The following is a 23,015-nucleotide window of genomic DNA, read 5'->3' as shown; positions in this document are numbered from 1 at the left end:
CCATGTATTCACAGCTTGCTTATATATGCCCAATTGCCCATACTGATAACATCAGGAATCTCTGTGTATATGGCCATAAAAGGGACAAGGACAGACAGAGACAGAGCTCTCCATATGGGCATAAAAGGGATACAGGCAGACAGACAGGTACAGAGATCTCCATATATGGGCACAAAAGAGACGGGTGCTATGACAATGGGTATAGAGGGTATGCGCAATTGCGCATGCATAAAGTGATTGTGAAAGTGTCACGTTTTTATGCAATCAGATAGTACTTTTCTGTTTGGATGTATGGGCTGTCAGGGCCAGATAGTCGTTTTTGGACACTCAGTATAGGTGTTTCCGGATAACTTCCGTGTATGATGATGATGTTACACGCATATACCCTCTATTGCATAACATGCATTCCATATTTTCATTGTTCCCAACTTGCATCGTTAATAGTAATTTACACAACACTCTAGTCTAAGTGTAAAGCTATCTATGACATCTATGTAAAGGTTTAATCTGCAACATAATTTCATGTAGTGGGGGTCCCTGCTTCATCTTGGGGGTCAGCAGCCAAATGCATATTCATTTGAGCTGTCCTTGACATGAAACAGGTTTGAGAAACACAGGGTTTTTTTGTTTTACTTACTACGATCTTCAAGTCTTTGGCACAGTATAATAGGCTTCTTTTCTGTTCCCTCCGGCTGCTTGGTTTCTAATTGGAGATTATACGGTCAACTGTGTAATTAGGAATTAAATGCAATGTGTGTGTGTGTGTGTGTGTGTGTGTGTGTGTGTGTGTGTGTGTGTGTGTGTGTGTGTGTGTGTTCGCCTGCACATGTGTGCCCAGTGCACTTACTTAACTTCGGTAATCTGGAGTTCCACAAGTATTTTGCTCCACCCATAACAAGCCACCCAGAGGAAAACAACCAGTGACGTCATCGTCTCACACACAGTGGGATGTTTTTTCCCGATGTCAGCTTTCTGTGGACCTTTTTCATAAAATTTCAATAGAGAACCAAAAACAGAACGGAACACTAAGGATTACAATAAGAACACTAGACGAGAGATTCCAGAGGATGAGGAATTTAGCTGACTGACCTGTTAGTAAATAAGATGCCGTGACAAGAACCAGAGAGAATTCCACAGCTGTATTGAATCATGATTTGGCCGTTATCCAAACCTTAGCTTGCTTGCCTTTATCACGTAGCTTTTGCAGGCTGCAGATTGTGCAGAACCATATTGTGACCTCGCTCACTAGTCACTACATGAATTAACTAAGTGAACTGAATATATAGGCCTACATATTGGAAATGTAGTCAACTGTTTTATCTCTCTCTCTCTCTCTCTCTCTCTCTCTTTCTCTCAAAAGTCACATTTAAAAATGTTTGCATATTGTAAAAGCTCCACTTGAACAGGTTGTGTGGAAATGTTTTTGTCATAGTTATTGCCTGAGAGCACATTTCAAGTGAGATAACGTAATAACAACAACCTATCTCTGCTGTCTGGAAGAAACCACCTAACTCCAAAATGTTCATTCTTCAGGGGGAAAAAACATATTTTTAATTGGTTAAATATTTTTTTAACAAACACACAGACGTAAAGGGTGTTCAATAGCACTGCTTAATGAAATAAATAAATACAAATGGCTAAACGGGTGGGGTTAGCTTGTTTGAGAATCCAATTGAGTTACGTAAATGGTGTTCAATAACATTGATTTATGAGAAAAGAAGAAGAAAAATCTAAAACCTAAAAAATTGACTTAGGTGGTTTCTTCCAGACAGCAACGATATAGATGTTATATTGGATGTTGGCGTTCAGGCTCTGCTACATACAGTAATACTCCATGCTCAGTACAATTAGAACCCACATTAATGTACTTTGTCTGCCTGAACTAACTTGCCAGCTACGCATCATTAACATAATGGAGTCCAGACCATGACAATAAAAGCCCAGAACATCAGGAGGTGTCATCTTTGAGCTCAAACTTGGAATTGGTGTGTTGCTCGTGTTTGTGGCTTCAAGGAAAGTCAGCCGAGATAATTGAAAACACCTCTCAAACAGCCTGTTTGAAGTGCATTCTCATGCATTTTCGATCAGAATCTCAATCGTCACAGGTCACACACATCCAGTGTATATTTACATAATAATGCAGGCAACAAATACAATTCAATTCCATTTCAATTTAAATAAGCTTTTAAGGCATGAGGAAACATACGTTTACATTGCCAAAGCAAGTGTCAAAATATAACAAAAACTGTTGAAAATGGGGAAAGTATATACAGTTGGAGGGGGTACAGCATTTTGTAAACAGCTATGTCATATTGTGTCGTTATATACAGTACATGTTATACAGGGTATAAAGCTTTTTTGAAACAAATAGCAGCAATTTCCTTGCAGTCACTTTGGGACAAATGGCAGCATTCTTTCTCAAGACTATTTTAATAGTATACAAAAAAGAAACTCAGATTTAAGATGTGTTTAAAGGTAACAGCTCTGTTTACATGTGCAGTAGGTCTAGCGGTCGACTTGGTACAGATAGTAGTCCTTAGGTTGTATTCCATTGGCTAACCTTCTTTTGTCGGAACAGTTCACAAATCTTGCTGCTTTGTTTGGACATTGTTGTATTTCTCCCAGTAGGTATGGGGTTTTGTTGTTGGTCATATAGTTTCAAACTCACTTTGGGTGTGTGCACCGGGGTAGGGTCCACGCCGGCCGTGGCCCAGTCAGTTTAGAGCTGGCCCAGTCTAACTTTGAAGAGAGGGGGTGAAAAACAACAAAAGATAGCCTACTTTGGCAGCCCTTGTGCATGCACATTTCTGTTTAGTATAGCAAACCACAGCATGCAAGCCGCCTTTGTTTTAATTTAAATAATCCCCCAAGCCGTTCACACTTCTCACCTATTGGCTAGCTAAAATGTTTTAGACAGACCTTAGACCTAGACCTTAGACCTTTCCCTATTGCAAGGCTGTGTTCACTGAGTATGTACCTAGTCAAGGCTTTCCTGAATGTTGGGTTGTTTAGCGTGCTCTCAGGTATTAGACCAATGTATATTCTCTTTTTAGTGATGGACAGCATTCCATTTGACTCTTTCCAATATGTCAGGTAGCTTTCTTTTTGTCTTCTTATAATCTGGTTAAATCCAATGGATTTTCCATTGTACAATACAATACAGTACATGCACCATAACCACTTAGACTCTATGTTCTTGACCAGAGTTTACGGTTTTCCCAGATTTAGCTAATCTGCATTTTTTTGGACAAATGTTCTGTACTAGGGACACAAGTGTCCATGTGGTTAAAGTAGTGTTTGTCTCTTTTGCCTTACAGGGTTTCACTCTGCAGATGACCTGACAGGGTGATGACCTGACAGGGTGAACATTGTGAACATGTGCAATTTGAATATACATATATCTTTACTCAAATCTTTGCGTCTGGGAGTCCATGGAACAAATTATTTTGTCATGAAAATGTTTGAGCACCACTGATATAGTATAGTAATATATGTTTTTTTTTTAAACTACGATTTTAGAAGACATTTGTAGAATCGGCCTCAGCAGGTCTTAAAGGGGAATAGGCTACCACTCATTTTCAACATTTTACTATGTCATTAACATACCTTAGAGCTGTTGTGTGGAAGTAATAAAAAGTCCCCCATTCGGGTTAGACAGACCGTAGACCTACACCTTAGACCTTAGACCTTTCTAGAACTGTAGGTCTGAAATAAAATGTGATTCACCATGTTAATTCTTTTTTTCAGACCTCCAGTTCTAGGAAATACAGACAGCTCTAAGGTATATTAATGACATGGTAAAATGTTGAAAATGAGTGGAATGCACCTTTAATGGGTTAATGTCTTGCATATGTCCCCTCTCTCTTTCCTGTCACTCTGCACTCTCCTATCTAATTAAATAATTAAATTCCAAAAAATACATTCATCTTCAAAACTAAATTACGTAAAAAATGGGTTTGATCAGTTTATAGAGGAACTACTTCATCTGGCTGAAACTTGCTAAGGAGACTAATTATTGTGGGAATTGCACAAGTGCCCATACTGCACAGTCGGCATAAAAATAGAGAACTGAATTCTGTGGGCTGCTTTCTTTGTTTCATTATGAGTCAGGAATGTTTCATAGTTGGACTGTCTATAGTGAGTTAATAATACTTGATGTAGAAATTATGTATTATGGTAATGTTTGTACATACTAAATTGGAAATGACTGATTTTGAACCATGTGGATATCTGCTGCAGAGCTTTTTTTCTTTTTCTTTTTCTTTTTCAGAAGCATAATTAATTAATATCTTATGTGTAAAGCCTAATGTACGCTTCCGCTTTGTGTTAAATTGCTTGCAAAGAAGAACACATTAGACCCTATACACTTGATCAGGGTTCTTATATACTTAGATTATCTATGTTTTCAAATATCATCACCTTCTTAAATTAATGGCCTAAGTAGTCATTAAAAAAACAAACAATATGATCATTTCACCAAAAATGTTTATAAGAATTTATGACTATTTAACTTAAAATAACATGTCAGTGTCTACAAATAATTGTCTTTTATTTGGGAAATACCTAAAATGTTCAAAAGAAAGTCAGTACTGTATTTTTATTTATTTATAACTTGTCATAAGTTGTATTACAGTGATATATTGCATGAACTCGTGAACCATTTGTTACTGCATGTAGGCCTATCATAATGCTTAAAGGAGCACTTCAACAATTTTCAACGTTATCTTTATGGTTCTCACTAATGTTCCTTATAAGATTTCTGTACTACTCACTGACTGTGCATCTCATTTCTCACTGGTGGGCTACTGTATACGGACAGTTCAGAAACCTGCCGACCAATGACCTCATCCATGGGGTTTCCGACTTTCCAAGCTAATAGAAACTACTTCTCTTTCTGGGAATTGAACATACTGAAGTGAAATAGAAGCCATTGTTATTGCATTAATAGCCCGCCGGCTGGTCCTCCGTTAAGCCAATTTTAATATAAGATGAAAACTATTAACAAGTATGACAACTTATGACCGAAAATGGAGTGATTAATGTTAAAACTAAGTCTTATGATTTTCTTATGGAATAAGATAACAGCAGTAGGAGAGTTTAAGCCTTTTATTCAAGTGCTATACGGTCTACTCTTCATCAAAGATAATATTCATAATACAATAAATTGTATGTTAACCTATTTTGCAATACAACTACAGTATGGTGTGATTATAACAGCTTATGGTGACTTACTATGCCGTGTTATCTGATGACTAAACCTTAATGTAATGTGTTACCATGGATTTCTGGAATCCTAAGTCATGTTTGAGTGAGAATACACTTACTATGAACTACACAACGTGTAATGTGTTTTTAAGTGGTATGTGTGTGGGTGCCTGCCTGCCTGGCTGGCTGGCTGGGTAGGTAGGTATGAGCCAGCCAACCATGCCAAAACAGCATGGTTGTTTTTCACCACCTGTGCGCAACCTAACACACACACAAACACACGCACATATTAACTGTATATATGGTGATTTCAGGTGTGCCAGTACAGTACAGTGACAGTACAGTATACAGTAGAGGGACCCCCACACGGTAATTGTCATTTATCAACCGTTTCGGACGCGGGGCGGCTGGGGTGCGTTCCTGTGGGTCTGGAACCCCCCCCCACGGGGACCCCCACACGGAGTTGCACCACTTACTTCACACGGGTGTGACTTTTAATATAGTTAACCACTCCTGTACAGAAACTAATTCATGACCAGTCAGTGCTTACAACAGTCAGCTTTACATGAATCATTATGAGATGTGTAATCATGCCACACATCTTATGGTTTTTAAGCATGTCTTTCAGACCAGAAAAGCCTAATTATACTCAAACAGTATTGCATGCAGACAGCGATCACACGTTTCAGCTTGTACTGCTAAGATCATTCCGTTTTTTGACACCTTCGCACAATGGAACAGGCGACACTCTTGAGTGCAATTCAGCAGCTGCTCATTTCCTTCCCGCTACAATGCTACTACAGAAAGATGTTCTGCAAGGATAGTAGCATTTATCATTCATCACATATTGTCTAGAGGAGATAGCATCTCCATGAAACCAACACTTTGTTGTAGTTCTGCAAGCCTGGGCACTTAAAGACTTCAGGGGAATGCATTACTGGTCTACTACTGCCTTACTCTCAAGTTATGTGGACTGTCGGCTACATTTCTCAAAAATATAAAATGCAATGTGTCAAGATTTCTTAAGGAGGTGTGTAAAATGTGTCCTTACCTGTATCAGAAATGTTATATGTCTGGATCGATTGCTTCCGGAAACAACTTTTTCTGTAGTAGATTTGTCTCTTCTTGTTTTGTTTTGTTTTTTCCACGTTTTTTGTATAATATTATTATTGTTATTATGCTTTAACTGTGCTGTCTTCTATGTATTTTGTATGTGGGGAGGGCTGTGGATGGGTGGTCTGTGTATTTTGTGAAAAATTGAAAATAAAAACAAAATATTAAAGAAAAGGTGATGTGCTCTGTGGAACTTCAGATAACCCTACAGTCCTTAATATCATAAACACTTTATAACAGAACAACCCCCCCCCCCTGTACATATATTACTTTCTTATTACTACTATATAATATGATTCTGCATATTGTATATTGTATATATTATATATTGTATATATATATTGTATATGTCTTTAAAGGTTTAAATGTCTCAGTGACTTGAATACTATATTTTGTCATTTCGTCATTTTTTTCAAATCCTCAAAAATGATGAAAAACGGCGCGCTATAGTATGCCGTACGATATGGGCTATAGCCAATGGTCCAAAATGATGAGAAACGAGGATAACTTTTTTTTTCAAAATTTCAAAAAACATGGGCTATAACCATAGAGTATTAAAAGGATAGAGACTAAACTAGCGCGAAGCTCCGCCCCCTCCGCTATTCATGTCAGTGGAAGTTGCTCAGTGGCGTTTTGAAGCACCCGGAAGTACCGTCTATTTCGCTGATTCAGCATTTCACTTCCGCATTTGGACACCAAATTTTGGTGTCCAAATGCGGAAGTGCACCCAGAGTGCACCTGGGCTTTACATTGGGCGCTCGGTTGCACGGGGTTTCCTTGTCAAGAATCCACGGGTCCGCCTGCAGTCCTTCCTCTTACCACTAGGGCCCAGCGCTTCAACATTGGAGTGCATAGCTGGCCCCTTGGCTATAACCCATCGTTTTTGTCAAATTGCGGAAATTGCGGAAATGGTAATTGCGGAAATGGAAATTAAAGATAGAATCATATAATCATATAATAATAATATTTTGCCAATATCTTGGCACCGTGCCTGTTAATACAGTATTCAATCAACTAATCAAAAATCTATTTTGTAGCATTCAGTCGGTATAACAATGGGCACATTTATTTTTAAGTTTTCAATAAATATACTGTATTCGAATAGTATAATGTTTTTTTTACAACTGACTTTTTTATTTTGTAGAAAAACAAGTTGAAAACAAGTTCAAACTGGAACATTATATACAATAGAACTTTTTACAAACCCATGACAAAAGGTCATGAGGAACTTCAAACAGAAACAGCAGTTTAAGTTCTTCATAGTCAGACGTTGCTATGTTGCTCTGCTGTATTAACTGATACAGTTAATACAGCAATGAAAACCAGAAACTATGTTTGACTATTCTCACCTTAATATGTGTGTTAATCAAAGTAATTACATTTGATAGGAAACTATTACATTTAAGGTTGCTATTGTGCACTGTAAAAACATATTCATGAATCTAAATGGTATAGCATGACTGAGCATGGCAAAAACAGGTGATTGTAATCCTGTTACAATTCACTGTAAAAGAAAACCTGGAAAATGCCCGAAACACCTGAGCTTGATGACGAAGACAACGACGACTTTGGAAAAAGTGATGGACGCAAGGAAAGCAGTCGACCTGCTGCCGAGAGGCTCCGACAGCAAATGCAAGAAGGTATCGCATTGGCATGGTGTGGACGGTGGTGGGTAAAGTCCTTGGAATAGTCCTCGTATAGAAATCTGGAAAGGTGCATGAGGAGCTTTGAGGTGTCTTTGGTGTCTATGTACAACGTTAAGTCCTGTCCTGTGGTCCTCATATCGAACAGCTCTGTATCTGTTGATAAAAGCTGTTGTGGATGCTCCAGAAATCGTCTGGCATTGCCGATAGCCCGACCCCCAGGTTTGTGTACATGGGCAGGTCTAGTTCGTCTGAAACGAAAACAAAGCAGAAGAACGTGGTCAGGATTGCACACAAGATCAACGGACAGTTTTTGATATCATGGAGATCACATATCTCGTTATCAGCCCTGCAGATACTTCACATTGGTTTTGCTCACAGGACAATCTTGATCTTTGTGCTTAGGTTAGTTACTTTGACTAACAAATTAGCCTTTGCAGGCAAATCTCTGATGTCACACAGTCCTACTAAACATGTGTGTTGATGTAAGCAATCACAAAGCGCTAACACTTTCAACCTGGCGTCCCTGTTCTCACCACGCCATTACAGGTAAAAAGTTTCAAATACCAGGTCTGTGAGATCACATATCACAATGAAACAACACACTGTGGGCTTTTAGAACAGGTATTTTACACCAAATCTCTTCCTCGAAAATAGTAAATAGAAAACTTTTCACCTAAATGTTCGCCCTAGAATAGGGACACTAGGGTTTGTGTGGTTACAGTAAGTAGCCTATGTATAATTGCCCAATTATTGTGAAAGAGGCTCAGATCACTGCTCCTCCAACCAATCATCTAGCAGCATTATTTACCTGAGGAAGTGTCACTGCTCCCTTGGCTCCCAGGGCTTGAGTAGGAATATGGGTCTATGCATGCTTCATTGCTCAGGAACGACTTGTCGTCTAAACTGCTTGGCCACTGTGTCTCTTGTTCCAATTGCTGGCAAAGCTGAAAGAGCAATGCTGGAGTCAGTATGGTTGCATTGTTCATTTGACCAATGTTTTGGATTAGTAACACTGAATCTGAAACAGCAGAATATAAGGCCAACATAGGCATTCCTGACAATGACAAAAGCATGCTAGTAACCAGGAAGGAGAATAAAAGCCACACCTACCTTAATAATTTCGTCGGTGTCGTCATCGTATTCTGGAAGATGGAGGAGGGGAGAAGGAGAGGGGAAACAAACAAACATGAGTATGGCACGTTTATGATTATACAGTTTTCAAATGGTGTTAGAATGGTGTCATGAGAATTTAACAACCAGTTTGGCACATGAGAAACTAACTTATGTAATTAGGAAGAAACCTGAGGTATTCTATAAGATATGGGAGAAGTTCTTGGACTTCATTAAGCGAGGTGATATTGAAGAGGCTTTGGATGTATAGTGGTTAACTGAGTAGTCAGCTGGGGGGTGGGGGTAGGGAACTGTGATGGACATTGTGAATCTGTTTGTTTAACTGTATGTAATGTGTTTTATTTTCGTTTTTCGTTTTATTTTTCGTTTTGTCATTAATTATTTATTTTTGTTTTGTATTTATTATTGTCAATTCATTTCGTGATAAGATTTTGTTTGTATTTGTGCTGCCAGAGGGATGTGGGGGGGAAAAATATATGTCAATTGTTGAAAATACTTATGTGTAATATAAAGAAAATGAATAAACATATGTTTAAAAAAAAAAAAGAATCGTGTCATGACTGCACACTTTTAGTTTGTGCTGACCTTCAATTCAAGCCAATAAATGGCAGTGTATTGTTTTGTAAACTTTATTTTATTGTATAACTTTAATATCCCAACTGGTTACAACACTAGCATGCTAAGTTATAACCATCCAAGCTAAGCACAAAAAACTGTGTGACTCTGAAAACACCTCCAGTGACAAAACAGCAAATATACCATTTGAAGGAGAGTTTTATCCAAAGCACTCTTACAGAATGAGTATTGCGTAAGGTGGAAGTAAAACCTCTGACAGTTATACTTTGTGTGGCACTGGTATCACATTACGGTCTTACCAGGGCTGTGTTCTGGTGACACTTCGAACCGTCTGTGGTACAGGTCATTCGTGCTATCTGGACCGATCTCCACTGACGTCGACCACTCAATCTCTGATGCACTCACATATTTGAGCTCTACGAGGCAGAGAAACATTCAATCAGCATGGAGGCTCCAACTTTCTCCAAAGAGGCACACTTTAATGATAAAGCTGTCTGTGTACTTGATGATCAAAATAAAGGGGTCCTTGGGTGGTACCACCCAAGGACAAAATGTGTTAATATAGCATGTCATGATTTTAACCATGCACTTTAACCTTATTTTATTCATAAATAGCAGATATACAAGCTCATATCGTGATTAAATTGTAGATCTGCCTTTTTAAGATGCTTCTGGAGGTGCCTACTCCCTGGCACAAAACATTTTCAAAACGAACATTTTCATTTTGGGGGTCCTTGCCATGAAAAGTTGTGATCAGCACAGGTAATATAGTAGCATGCTTTATCTTTCTTACCTTGGTGCTCTGTGCTGTCCACTGTGTTCTCCTGTGTGGAGGAAGAGTCCTCGTGCGTCTGTGTATAGTGATCAGGAGCAGGAGACTGGACGGGACTGCAATCCTCCACTTCCTCTGTCTTGACTTTTGCGTTCTGTCAAGAGGAAGCAGAAAAAGGGGACATACAATTAGTTTACAGTTAGACTGATAAGGAAAAAGCTGTTTTAAGTCATGGACAGGGGACAGTTGTCAGTGAGCCAATGTGTGTTGTGATAAAATGCCCAGAGATATGAGCCATAGCCAGCTGTCTTTATAAACTATGCTTAAGCCTTTGTCTAAATATGAATCGATTACAGTACTTTATGTATAGCGCAGACAAAGGATTGTAAAATGTTGCAGGCGCTCTGAAAAGGGACACAGTACAATGTTGAGGTAATAAAACGTCTATTTACCTTGTTCTTTCGTCTGGTATCCCGCGCCTTGCACCCAGCTGCACAGATTGGGCGGGGAAAAAAAGTTGCATTACAACACTACACTTCATGTGTTCAGTTTACTTATGCTACCACACAATTGACATTTAAGACGCTGCATGTGTTGTGCATGTTTACTTCCTGTTAAGATATCTCACCTTTATGTTTTGTGGTGGCTGTCAGCATCCTGTAGACACGCACTGCCTGGTGGCCTTTATTGATGCTCTTGTCTTTCACCTCCTCAATGTCGGGCAGGGAGTTCATTGCACAGCGGAAGTTGGCTTTCCATGTCTTGGGGTCAGAAGAGTTCTGGCCCTCGATGAATTTCCCTGTGGAATAGTAAAGTTGAATAATAACAAATTAATACCCTGGCCAGTTTACAGTAGGCCTCGTCGCTCTCTCTCTCTCACATAGTTGTCTTTCTTTCAGTGTGTGTGTGTGTGTGTGTGTGTGTGTGTGTGTGTGTGTGTCTGTGTGCGTGCACATTGCACTTGTAACTGCATGTCACCAACCCACCTGTATGGACGGCCCACTGCTTGAAGAGGCAGGCGTCCTTGTCCACCTCCCAGCCGTGGCGTGCAGCGTGCTTCCAGGGGATAGAGAACATCCGCTTGTCCTGAAACCATAAGGCATTACTTTGTCAAAATCAATGTTGCAAAACATTGATAGCTCTGGCCCATATAATGTTAGATGGACCAGAGCTAATGTACAAACAGTTACAGTATATATACTTGACTTGACTGAATCAAAACAGCCAAATCTCACCTTATCAACCCATTTGAGACCAGAGATATTGTTAGAGTCGATCATGTTCTCCAGCCAGGGCCTCATCCTCATTCTTGTCACAGGCATGGTTTTCTGTAGGGGTACATTAAACACACAGTTTTAGACATGATGTGGCATCTAAGGAATGTGAAAACACTTTAAAGATCAACGCATTTGTCACTTATGTGTTTGTGTGATTTATATGCTGCCCGGCCCGTGCAGTAATAAGGAGTTCATGTCCTTGGTTTGAGAAGAGGAGATTTCATTTGTAGTGGGGACTGCATGGGAGGAAATAGCCCCAATACGTTCCCTCAGTCCCTGCCTCATTGGGACTGGGGGAGAAACGTTGCGTCTCATATTACAACCGCATAATGGTTAAATGTTTCGAAAAGGACAGAGCTATAGGAGGCCACAGTTGTAAACGGAGAAATGTGACTTTCGAAATATGGACTTTCAAAGCTTGTAGAATAGTTTGTAAAAAAAAACTACCACATTTTGATAAATCAAATAGAAAATACCACAAGTAAAACCGTTCCAGGGCATTTGGGGAGAGCAACTGTCCCAGGCAAAACCTCAAACGTTGTTTTGTTTTGCCGACAAGAACAGCTCATAGCGCGTCTTACAGATCACGTAGGCACGCTGGTCGAGCGATGGAGAGGCGCACCTGCATGCTCGGCTTTTCCGATCACGCCGCGCTCCTGTCACTGAAAGTCTCAGTCGCACTTGTAACATGATAGGGTAGAGTAGACTATAATTGTTTAAACACGTGAAATAAACGCTTTGTCCCTCATCTGACAAACGTGCAAACTATTGTTCTCCGCCTGGTAAATAGGCTATAGCCTAAAAAGTAAGTAGCGCGTGTGCACCGGTCTAGCCGTGCCAAAAAGGCTTGAGGCTTGCAATTTGCCTTGAATGCAACTTTTAGAATTAGTTATCAAAACAAAAACTTACAGTTGCAGAGTGGTGGGTTTGTTATATTCCAATATGTCCCGTAAAAACAAAGCAATAATAATAGGTAGCCTATTCCGTCTCTTCTTATGGTCACGGTCACGATGTGTCCAAGAAGATGCTGTGGCAAATGTCTTCTTGATTGTACATGTATCCAGTGAGAGCTGTTCAGAGAACTGTAGTAAGTGGGCAGTCAGAGTTCTATTTTATACTACAGACAGACACTTGGGGGGTTTTCCCAGGCTGCAGCCCTGCTCTGATGACAGTGCATGTGTGTGACGCGCCGAACAGCGCCGCCTGAAGGCGCTCACACATGTTGCTCCATTTCCCAGAAATCACACGACTATAGTAGAAGCCCAAGCTAGGAGGAAGTCCCTGCAACAATAATAAATAGACCGAACGGCATGCAGCGCATGCAGGTCGTCCAACCTGCTAGAAAGGTACAGTCTGCTGCAATTTACAGTAAAGTCTTATCACATGGCCATGGGCACAGTTAACCTTTTGCAAACCTAATCTTGCAAATGCCATACTTGTGTAAAACTCGACAGACAAGATTGTATTCATAACATAATCGGCCAGACACAGACACGTTAACAAGGTTGTCATAATTAGATTAGACAGCACAGCAGTGCATGTCTGCATGAATTAAATAATTTCTTATGATAAAAAATAATGCAATTATTCGACACTGATATCTTGATTGTCTGTCTGATTTGCGATTGAATACTTAATTAACCGTTTGCAAAAGGGCACAAAAAGTGTGCCGTTCTACAGCCTACAAAATGATAAGGGAAAGGACACTAAAAAGCAAAAGGATAAATTAACCCAAAAAACACAATAGGCCTATATGGCTTAATTGTTTCCAGTGGGGTTATGTATTCTGATCATCAAACACCTCTTTCACAAACACCTCTTCCAGAAAAGTCAAAGTCCGTCCGGGCACTGTGTGGTGGTATGGTATCTATGATTGACGATGACGATATGACACACAAAGAGACAAGCCCTTTTAGAATAAACTGCAACCCAAGAAAGAAACCTGGCGTTTACAAGAAATGCTGTAGTACCATAAATCGTCGATAGGGGGAGGCCAAAGCTGTCTTTAACCAACCTGCTTGCTTTGATTGGGAACCATGACACAGCTTGGTGACAGCCAGCTGTCAGACAGCACATTGCTGCAGGCTGCTGTGTGTGACACTCACTGATACTCAACTGGCATCATGGCACCACTGTTATATATTCTACTTAACAGTCGTTTCTGCTGCCGAGAAACAAGTTAAGCTGTACGACGTGCCCTTAAAATTGTGTCTGGATCTGTGAATGGTGACACGCTTCATTTTCATACATCTTCTTCCTCGGGAGTCGGGTTTGTGCTGCAAACACATCATTAGTGAATTTCCTGCACATGGGATTATTATGGGAATCTAGGCGACAAGATTGAAATGTGTGCAACAGTGCAGGGACAGCATGGTCGCTTGTCACTATCATGAGAGTTTTGGGAAACTCCGCTCCACGTGCTATGGCTGTTCGTGCTGCTGTGCTTCCATATTGGGAGTTTGGACTTCCCATGCATGATGAAAGTACGAGAGGGGAGGGGGAGAAGGGAAAGGGAAAGGGGCGTGAGTGGTTGGTGTGTGTGTGTGTGTGTGTGTGTGTGTGTGTGTGTGTGGGCGGGCATGTGTGGGCGGGCATGTGTGGGCGTGTGTGCATAATATGGGTGTGTGTGAAGAGCGAGGAATCCAAGGGAGTTTTGATGCTGGAATTTACGCAATGGTTGTATATCTTTGGGATTTTCCAGCGACGACAATTCTCTGGATAGAGTAGGTTATAGGATATTGTTGAGGGAAATATTACTCTCCCCAAAACAATTAAACTTTATCACAAAAATATATTTGTTAGTAACAATAGCACTGCAGAGTGAAGTGCAAGCATACATACTATTCTTTAATAGTTTTTAAGGGATTGATTCAGCATTTATAGGGATTCAAAAGATTACGGTTTTGTCTTGAGCCTGGAAAAGGGATAATCCTGTCTATATAGATAAAATAGAAAAACTATAGCCTATATTGTGTCCATTACATTTGCATAAAATTGCCTGCATCACTGGCTGTAACCATGAAAACACATTTCATACTTACTGTAGGCCTACTCATCCTTTCATGACAGCATGTGGTCCTTGTGCCATTTTCTACAAGTCGAGTCAATAAGCATGATTATTCCTTTATTATTGTTAGCAATTTTCCTTTATTATCCACTGACCATATGTAGAATGGTTATTCCCTCTGTTCTGCACTCTCTTTGTAGGACATCTCCTGCTGACTTTTCCCCTCCCCCAGTGCATAGGCCTATACCAGGCGTGCCCACACCTTTTGGGACTTGCGAGCTACTTTAAAAATGACCAGTTCAACAAGATCCATCAAAAAAATTGTTTCAAAATGTACCTTAGCGGCGCACTTAAGGAATAAACGTGAGGAAATGGAATTGGTAGGGTATAACTTTATAATGCTACTGACGTCTGTACTATGTCAATCAATCAAGTGGCACCTTAAAGTGGCAGCTAGATGCCAAAAAAAATATATTACTGTATATTTATTTTTACGGTCATCTGATCTACCTCCACAGCCTTTGTGATCTACTGGCCTATACCGTGATCTCTCCCCACTGGTTCCTGTTTGTTTAGCTATTTATAATAAAGAGATATTGATCCTGTTTTATACTTTTATTACAGGCCTCCGTGGGTGTAAAATAGAGGGCCAGTGTGCGCCAACTGAGTGCTACAATCTACAATCAACCTGGCGTCCCTACCTGGGCATGATATTACAGGTGAAAAGTTTCTGAAAATTCTAAACTCTCAAAAGTTTCAAAAGTGTTGCAAGAAAGCAGAACTGAGTTTATAGATTGACTATTTTCACTATTCATTGTACAACAAAGGAAGAAGGAAGAGGAGCTTGAGGCTTTGGGGAGACGCCCAAGGTCCAAGCGGCTTGTGAGCACAATCTCCCCTGGACCATCTGCCTTTGACAGCTCAGTTGACACTGGATCAACGCAAAGCCGCTGTTGTGTCCAGAAGCTACTGTCACTGTGTCCACTTCCTGGTGGGGTGAGGCAGGTGGGAGGGGAGTGGGGAAGCCATGAGTAGGGACTGAAGACTGTAAGAATGGTAGATAGATAGACCCAGGGTAGTTCAGGTGTCATAGCAAAAGAAAAAAGTTAAAACTCTACATTCAGATAGTAATCATTGCTATATAATGTTTGTTCAATAGCAAGGGCCTCCTTGTTTTCTCCAGCTCTTTAATAAACAGAACAATCATTTTCAGGTGGTTTGCCAATTTCATACATCAGTATATCACTAACTTGCACTTACAGTGTATAACCTTCAGTTATATAGTACAGTATACAGTATCCTGTATCACTAACCTATAATACTGTACATCACTCACATTCCTTTACAGTAAGACAATAGGGCCCCTTTCTTATGCTTTGTTTCAGACAGCAGAGGGCAGAGAGAAAGGTAACCAAGGGCAGTTTATAGAGACGAGAGATATGCGAGACAAGACAGGGGTGGACGTGACGCAGAGTTACCACAAGAACAGCGCGAGGGATACTATGATATCTGATTCGTCGTTCTTCCGGTTGCTTCAAAATGCCACTGCCGCTCCTCAATCCGTTCTCTAGATATATTATAGCTCTATGGTCAAAATCCTGTGCACACGCATATAATGTTTAGCCCACTGGGTTAGAATGAACAGTTAGCTGAACAAGATGAATCTGCAGTCTATAAGAGTGTACGTGCTCTGTGTCAGACAGTACACTAACGTATACGCTATGGTCACCAACAGGCGCAGTTAGATGACTTAAATCGGACTTAAATCACTATCTGCCAGATAAAAAGGTTTTCTACTACATAAACTACCTTTAAAGCAAAGAGCAGACGTGCACACTGAGGAAGAGCGTGGGATTGGGGTTAGATTAATGCACTGCAGCTGAGATCTATCTTATCGCCAGTGTTGTAAAAACATAAAAGCTCTTAAAACTTGGGCAGATAAAGAAGACCTGGGGAAGACAGGGAGGCTAGTGCCCTCGCCCTTTCTTGTGGTTTTGGTCTACTGTCTTGAATAAGCTTTTTAAACTGTCTTTTGTTTGTAGCTCGACAGGTTTATTTTTCTTTCTTCTGCACAGAATAAGTGAATAGCTTTTAAGCAATTTGGGAATCCCTTTAAAATGTCATTTTGATATTAATCACTTGGTTTCTTGGTTAAGTGACTTTTTGCCTAGTCTTTCCTCTCAGGCAGGCAACATAATATTGTCTGTAATTTGGTGATGATAATTGTAATTTCAGTTTATATTATGCAATGTCTACAAAGCCAAATCTCTACTGGGGGAACATTGAAGGCTCATACATAGTCTGGACCTGGTTAGGTGACCACCGAACTACAACATGACGTCACAAGCCACGGTGAAGAGCAAACCACCGCCACCGCTCCAGCGGCTCTCTCTGTTTTTACTCACCACTGCTCAACGTTATTTCAGCTTGGGTGGTCAGCTCACCACCGGAGTGGTGGTCACCTCACCACCGAAAATCCAGACTATGAATAGGCCTTAAGGCATTGTAATATTAAATTAAAAGATTGCTCCTTGACATTAATAGCTGAGAATGCCCATTACGCCTAATTTATTGTTCGGCGGTGTTCGACGTGCCGATAATAACCTGAATCTACATGCTCACAATGTGTTGCATCTGTGCCATATTGTGAGCTTGTAGATCAATTATTTCTGGCGTGCAACACCGCTGTACAACAAAGTATAAATCAGGCTATACAGTGCACTGGTATTGTGCATGTATTGATAGCTCAGAGGATAGCATTGGGAGATTTATCAAGTACAGTACCTGCTCTGCACCAAGGGTAGGCACCATTTGTTACACATCCAATAGTTCCACCATGGATATGGTGTAACTACAGTCAGGGCAACAACAACAATAGTGCCATGTAGATTTAAGACATAACATAACTTTTTGTACATGACAGTCAGTGGTAGTGTGGAACAGACTTCCAGTAGACATAACATCTAAATACGGTAGTCCTGTCATAGGTTTAAACATGCATGTGGCAAATGGCTATTTGACCATTATGAGGTGTTTGCTGCTAGGTGTACAGTATACGTATATGTAATATGTGGGAGTGAGGGTAGGTACTATATACAGTATGTCAGTAGCCTATGCATGTAGGGACAGTAATTGTGTATCCTTATACATAGGGGTGAAAATATATATATTATATTTTGCCTTGCTTAATGAGGTTATGTTTAATGCAATGCCAGTACAGTGCACCATAGTAATCTGTGACATTTTTTGACAATGGAAATAAGTTATCTTTATTGAAGGTGGCAGCAGGAGTCTGCAGAGAGGCTGCATGGGAATGGGAACTCCTAAGTGTGTATAATATTTACGGTTTGCATTATTTGCTCTTATTTCTGTGTTTTACAACTGCATTTTAACCAAGTTAACACTCCTGCATTGCACCACCATTATACATGCATACACCATACGTACTGTAATTAATCACATCTATGTAAACAATGTCAATATCTGCAACTGCACAGTATGCTATTTTATACTCTGACATTCAGGTGACAGATCTGGGATCCTGTGATTTATGACCAGATCTCCCACTGAACCTGTAATCACCCAACTGTATTATATGTCATCATTATTTGCAGTTTTGCTAGTTACATTCCTGTCTTCCTCATTAGCATTGTGTGCATCTTGTTATTATCGCCTGCTTCTCTTTCTGTCTCAATATCATGTATTTGTCATCATGGACTCCCCTTTTTTGGCCAATTTCTTAAGGCAACGAGTACTGTATGTCTGGATAGTCTCACACATATGCAATTTATTAGAGAGGTCATGGTCTCTGGTAGAGCAGGTCTGCCGGAACAGTTGAGTCCCGTTCATTTACTTTCTATCTGAGCTATGGGCTGGAGCTCCCAGTTACAACCAGACAGTGAGATCGGCAGCCAGCCAGTAGTCTGAAAATGACTAGGTGTACCTCTCGCTTTGTGTTGAAATGCAGTGTCCCTGAGTGAGACACAAACTGCTGCACACAGCTGGGTCAATGGCAGAAAAGTAATTTCCCCTTGGACATCATTAGAAATATAATTTAGACCGAATTAATACTTTGACGTACAGATGGTTGCATCTCTTGCCAAAAAATAGTGACACAACGGTAAGATGATGAAGTTATAAGGGTTTTGGTGCCTTCAGAAATCTCAATGTCGGCCTGTACCACTGTCGGGGTACAAGACTTGAGCCTGAGCACTCCCAAACTGGAGCCCCCCGGCCCCGGGGTCTTTGAGGGGGTTCCAGTCACCTAACCCAAACACTATTTTTCATTCAGAAATAGCTGAGACCGGGGCTGACGGACAGATCGGTGAACCAATCAGGGTGTGCGCAAATCTGAGCCGCGGCCCCTCCCACCTAGGCCAGAAAGGTCTAGCGTTAGCTCAGGCTAGTCAGTGGGAGACGAGGCTCATTTGGGGAGGCATTGTAGAACCGCCACTGCTTCCACAGTATAGTCTTCTGCCAATTATTCAAATTTCTGGGATGTATTACTGACCCAGTTTAGCAGTAATTGGTGAGGTAATTAATAATCAACTGGACACTTGCATGTACACAGTTTTGATAATAACTCCTTTTTTGCTTTTGAAATTATATATGGCAACCAAGTCTATGGACCTTTAATGTTTGTTTAGAGCACTTAACAACAACAAAAAAGGCAGCCAAAGTCTATGGACTTTTAATGTTTGTTCACAGCAGTAAATGTCATGTGACGTCATGTGGTACAATAAAGACGCCCTGAGGACGAGAAGCTTGCATGCACGCATCCGCCTGGGTGACGGCAGACTGCTGGGTGAGTGCTGGTGCTTTGGCATGGGGGTCAGATCAACATATGGAATGTCAGAACAGGTCAGCTCCATATATGGAGATGTAAGGGTGGCAGTGAGGGCAGTGTCCTGAGTGTACAGGGTTTGATGAGGCCCCAGGTAGGACCGGGCCTTCATTTTGGGCCTGTTGAGAACTCTAGTTTTCGCCGGCTGCCGGGCAGGCAGGCCCATCTAGAGTTTGAATGGACAGGTATCAGTCAAAAGGGAGACATGAAAGAGGAAGGACGGGTGGGGAGGGATCAACATATGGAATGTCAGAACAGGTCAGCTCCATATATGGAGATCTAAGGGTTTGAGGTTTGAGGTCAGATGTAGATATGCTCCATATACAGAAATTACAGATCTAGTTGATGATCCAGTCTTCTCCAGGGTTTGATGAGGTCAGTCTCGTGATCTTCAGATATGGAGACGGCCATATATGGTGGCGTGGCATGTCACAAGGCGTGATGTCACGAGGCGTGACCATATATGGAGGCGTGATAGCACGAGGCGTGACCATATATGGAAGCGTGATGTCACGAAGCGTGAGCATATATGGAGGCGTGATAGCACGAGGCGTGACCATATATGGAAGCGTGATGTCACGAAGCGTGACCATATATGGAGGCATGACCGATCAACCAACCGACCGCCTGACAGGAGATGCAGGTTTTCATAGTAAACTGCGACTTTCGGTCACAATAAATACCAGGAGTGAAGCGGCCTTCACATGAGTCTTTTTTTCTAACACAATTACAGAGGGCAGGTGTTAGCTAGGCCTACTATGTATAATTGTAATTGTAAATAAACCCAGCAGTTCTCTCAAGTGCTCAGTTCATTAGAAAGAAAGAAAGAAAGAAAGAAAGAAAGAAAGAGAACGAACGCTGGCCTAATTCAATTCTCTCAAGTGCCCATGATGAGTCCTCTGGTTTAGTCTGGACCCCCCACTTTGGCAAAATGACAACTACTGCCTCTCAGTCTCTGCACCATGACAGCCATCTTTATACTCACGTTTCCGTCCTGCTGCTGCCAGCCGCAGTCTCATTTGTTTACCGCGTGTCCCGGGCTTGGCAGGAGGAGGCCGAGGAGGGGGAGACAGACAGACGGGCATGGCCATGGATGGTGGAAGGAGGAGGAGGAGGAGGAGGGCATGACTGCTGCGGACAGATGGGACGTCCTGACTGACCACGACCCCACTTGATAAGGTCAGGTCAGTCACGTGACGGCACCACAAATAAGGCAATTAACACACCAAGAGGTTTCCATAGTATACTCACTGACACACATGAGAGAGGATAGGATAGAGTGGTTTTTGGGGAGGGGTGTATGTTATTTTAAATTAACGTCTTGCTAGTATACGCCTATAGCCTAGATTGATTGGTTAGATAAATACTGCAGTCAATGGGAAGGTGCGTGTTGTCATATGTGCTCCGTTGTGTACGTCACGCTTTTGCACTACGTATTAGAGAGAGAGAGAGAGAGAGAGAGAGAGAGAGAGAGACGCGCGTTTCTCAAGGTTAAGTTAGTTCAGTGGGAGTGTTTTACGGCACCACGTGACAGTGGTGCGAGGTTACTGTGTGTCAGAGCTGTATGCTGCCCTTCTGATGGGACTTCACTTTAGCTGCAGAATGATGCTGCTAACTGCCGTGCATGGTCTAAAATGAATCCTACAGTACATACACTCATATTTCTGCGGCGGTGTCGGATCATCAGTGACCGCAATGACCCCAACAACAAGACACTTCTGTTGTTTGTAGTTATTATTAGAATGATCTGAGACCCCTGGCCCAGAATTGCATCTATATGCTAGGCTACGTATTTGTATGCTACCGTAACCGTTATACCGAAAACGGCCACTATAGTGGCGGATTGATTGATTTTAAAAACAAACAAACCTCATAGCCCACCTTGTGTTATATTACAGTAAAATAGCAGCATGTAAATGTATCACATAATGTTGGCAACTGAGACTGACTGTACGAATATATAAACCAACCAAATGGAGCCTCCTATGGGGCTATGAATGGGTCAGTTGTTACATGTGATTGTGTACACTATACACTCTCAGAGTTAAATGAACCCTCGGGATTTGCTAGCGAGGCGTTTTAAAATATGCATCGTCCATATATAATTCCCTCTGGTGGTAACCTTCATGGCTCCCTCCGTCCGTGCACCATCCCCCGTCCATCCAACCTGTGCTAGTGTACCGTCTCCATTACGCGGCTCCACAGACACCCACCCACCAGGACCAGGTGCAGGTGGACTGATCAGGAGTCAGGAGTGGACGGATCACCAGGCGAGTGGCGACGCTACTGGCTCAAGCTGCTGCTGCTGCTTCTAAAACGCCGTTTGAAACTATTTCTATAGGCGACACACACGACACGTCCATTTGTTTTGTTCATGCAAAGCTATAGCGTGTGTGACTGTGAAGCGGTTGGACGTCGTGTGTGTTGTGTGTGTGTGTGTGTGTGACTGTGTGTGTGTGTGTGTGCATGTGTGTTAGTGTGTGACTGAGCACAGCAAAGCTCTCCCGCTGTGGATGGTCTCAGATATATTGTCGCTGCTCTTCCTTATAATCTCCATCCCACTCCCAAACTCGTCGGCGAGCTGCTGCTGCTGCCGCAGAGTCGATGCTGCAGTTTTGACTCCTGCTAGAAAAAGGACCGCGGTGTTGTGCGCTGCGACAGACACGCAGACACAGACTCAATGAGAAGCAAGACATGCTCGCCTTCGTTCTGGTGTCTGGGTCGCTCTGGATTATATTAGGTGAGTTCTGAACAAAATGCCCCCATTTCATCCCCTCCTCGCTCCGTTTTCAACGCCTCGGTCTCCTTGGTGATGTCACCTAAGCTACAGTCTCGCATATAGGGCTGTGGATGAGGCGCATTCATTCATTCATCCATTGCCGGCTTCTTATTTCCTATACAGACCGTTGGATTATTGTTATTATTTCCTAGCGTCAGTGAATTGGCTGCGGCCATTCCACTAGGCTGCATTAGGTTTTGGCAGATTGCTCAAAATTGACACGTTGCCTGCTGGATTGCGGTTGGACACACCGGCGAACGGTGACATTATTTAATTTAATACACGATGCACGTGTAGCCTGCTGAGCCCAACATAGTTTCAACAATATGGCATGATAATAATGATAATGACAATAACAATAATAATGAAATAACAGTGGTGGGCAGCGTCTGCTAACCTGCTATAGGCTACTTGGACTCTAGTTTAATGTAGCCTACATTTTCTTTCCATATAGGGATATTTGATATACTGCCTCCCCCAAACCTTTTTTTGCTTTCGCATAAAGGCATGTGCTGTGCAATGTGCTGTCTGGGAACTGTAATAAACATATGGTTCTATTTCTTGGCAGATCAATGCTATTATTTTCCTCCGTGGAAATAGAGGATTAATGCTGGTGGGGGAAACCACGGTGGGCCGCGTTGCCAATGCCATTCTAAGCCCAACAGG

General features: G+C 41.6%; 2 protein-coding genes across 4 annotated transcripts in view; one reads left to right on the top strand and one right to left on the bottom strand.

Annotated features, from left to right (window-relative positions):
• Window positions 1–23,015, top strand: part of acsl6 (acyl-CoA synthetase long chain family member 6) — a 103,401-nt gene that overhangs the window by 21,512 nt on the left and 58,874 nt on the right. Inside the window, exon 1 of one of the 2 annotated variants that reach the window (XM_080780131.1) lies at window positions 21,991–22,310. The exons of the other annotated variant lie outside the window; for it this stretch is intronic. Within the exon in view, the coding sequence (XP_080636257.1) occupies window positions 22,265–22,310 (46 nt within the window). The 5' untranslated portion in view covers window positions 21,991–22,264. Of the gene's footprint in view, window positions 1–21,990; window positions 22,311–23,015 lie in introns of those variants that run through there. 2 annotated transcript variants of the gene reach the window in all.
• irf1b (interferon regulatory factor 1b) lies at window positions 7,429–12,820 on the bottom strand. 2 transcript variants are annotated; one of them, XM_080779521.1, is made up of 10 exons: window positions 12,630–12,820; window positions 11,679–11,771; window positions 11,430–11,529; window positions 11,072–11,242; window positions 10,896–10,933; window positions 10,465–10,597; window positions 9,971–10,087; window positions 9,075–9,106; window positions 8,773–8,908; window positions 7,429–8,212 (listed from the first exon to the last, which is right to left on the bottom strand). In XM_080779521.1, exons 2-10 carry the CDS (start codon window positions 11,763–11,765, stop codon window positions 8,097–8,099), a joined length of 930 nt encoding a protein of 309 aa, XP_080635647.1. In that variant the 5' UTR covers window positions 11,766–11,771; window positions 12,630–12,820; the 3' UTR covers window positions 7,429–8,096. The 2 variants fall into 2 exon arrangements, with proteins under 2 accessions (XP_080635647.1, XP_080635648.1); XM_080779522.1 differs by lacking the exon at window positions 8,773–8,908.

Source organism: Protomyctophum bolini (genome assembly GCF_963924005.1).
Source record: "Protomyctophum bolini genome assembly, chromosome: 13".
Classification (NCBI taxonomy): domain Eukaryota; kingdom Metazoa; phylum Chordata; class Actinopteri; order Myctophiformes; family Myctophidae; genus Protomyctophum; species Protomyctophum bolini.
The sequence above is the reverse complement of the archived record's forward strand: the minus strand, read 5'-3'. Positions and strand labels throughout refer to the sequence as shown.

Bases quoted from the DNA above. Each gene is read 5' to 3' on its own strand.
- irf1b (XM_080779521.1), bottom strand. From the start codon at position 11,765: ATGCCTGTGACAAGAATGAGGATGAGGCCCTGGCTGGAGAACATGATC. The intron at 10,934-11,071 runs GTGAGATATCTT...CAATCTGTGCAG, and splicing joins AGCCACCACAAAACATAAAG to CTGGGTGCAAGGCGCGGGAT. The intron at 10,088-10,464 runs GTAAGAAAGATA...TCTGCCTCGTAG, and splicing joins GGACAGCACAGAGCACCAAG to AGCTCAAATATGTGAGTGCA.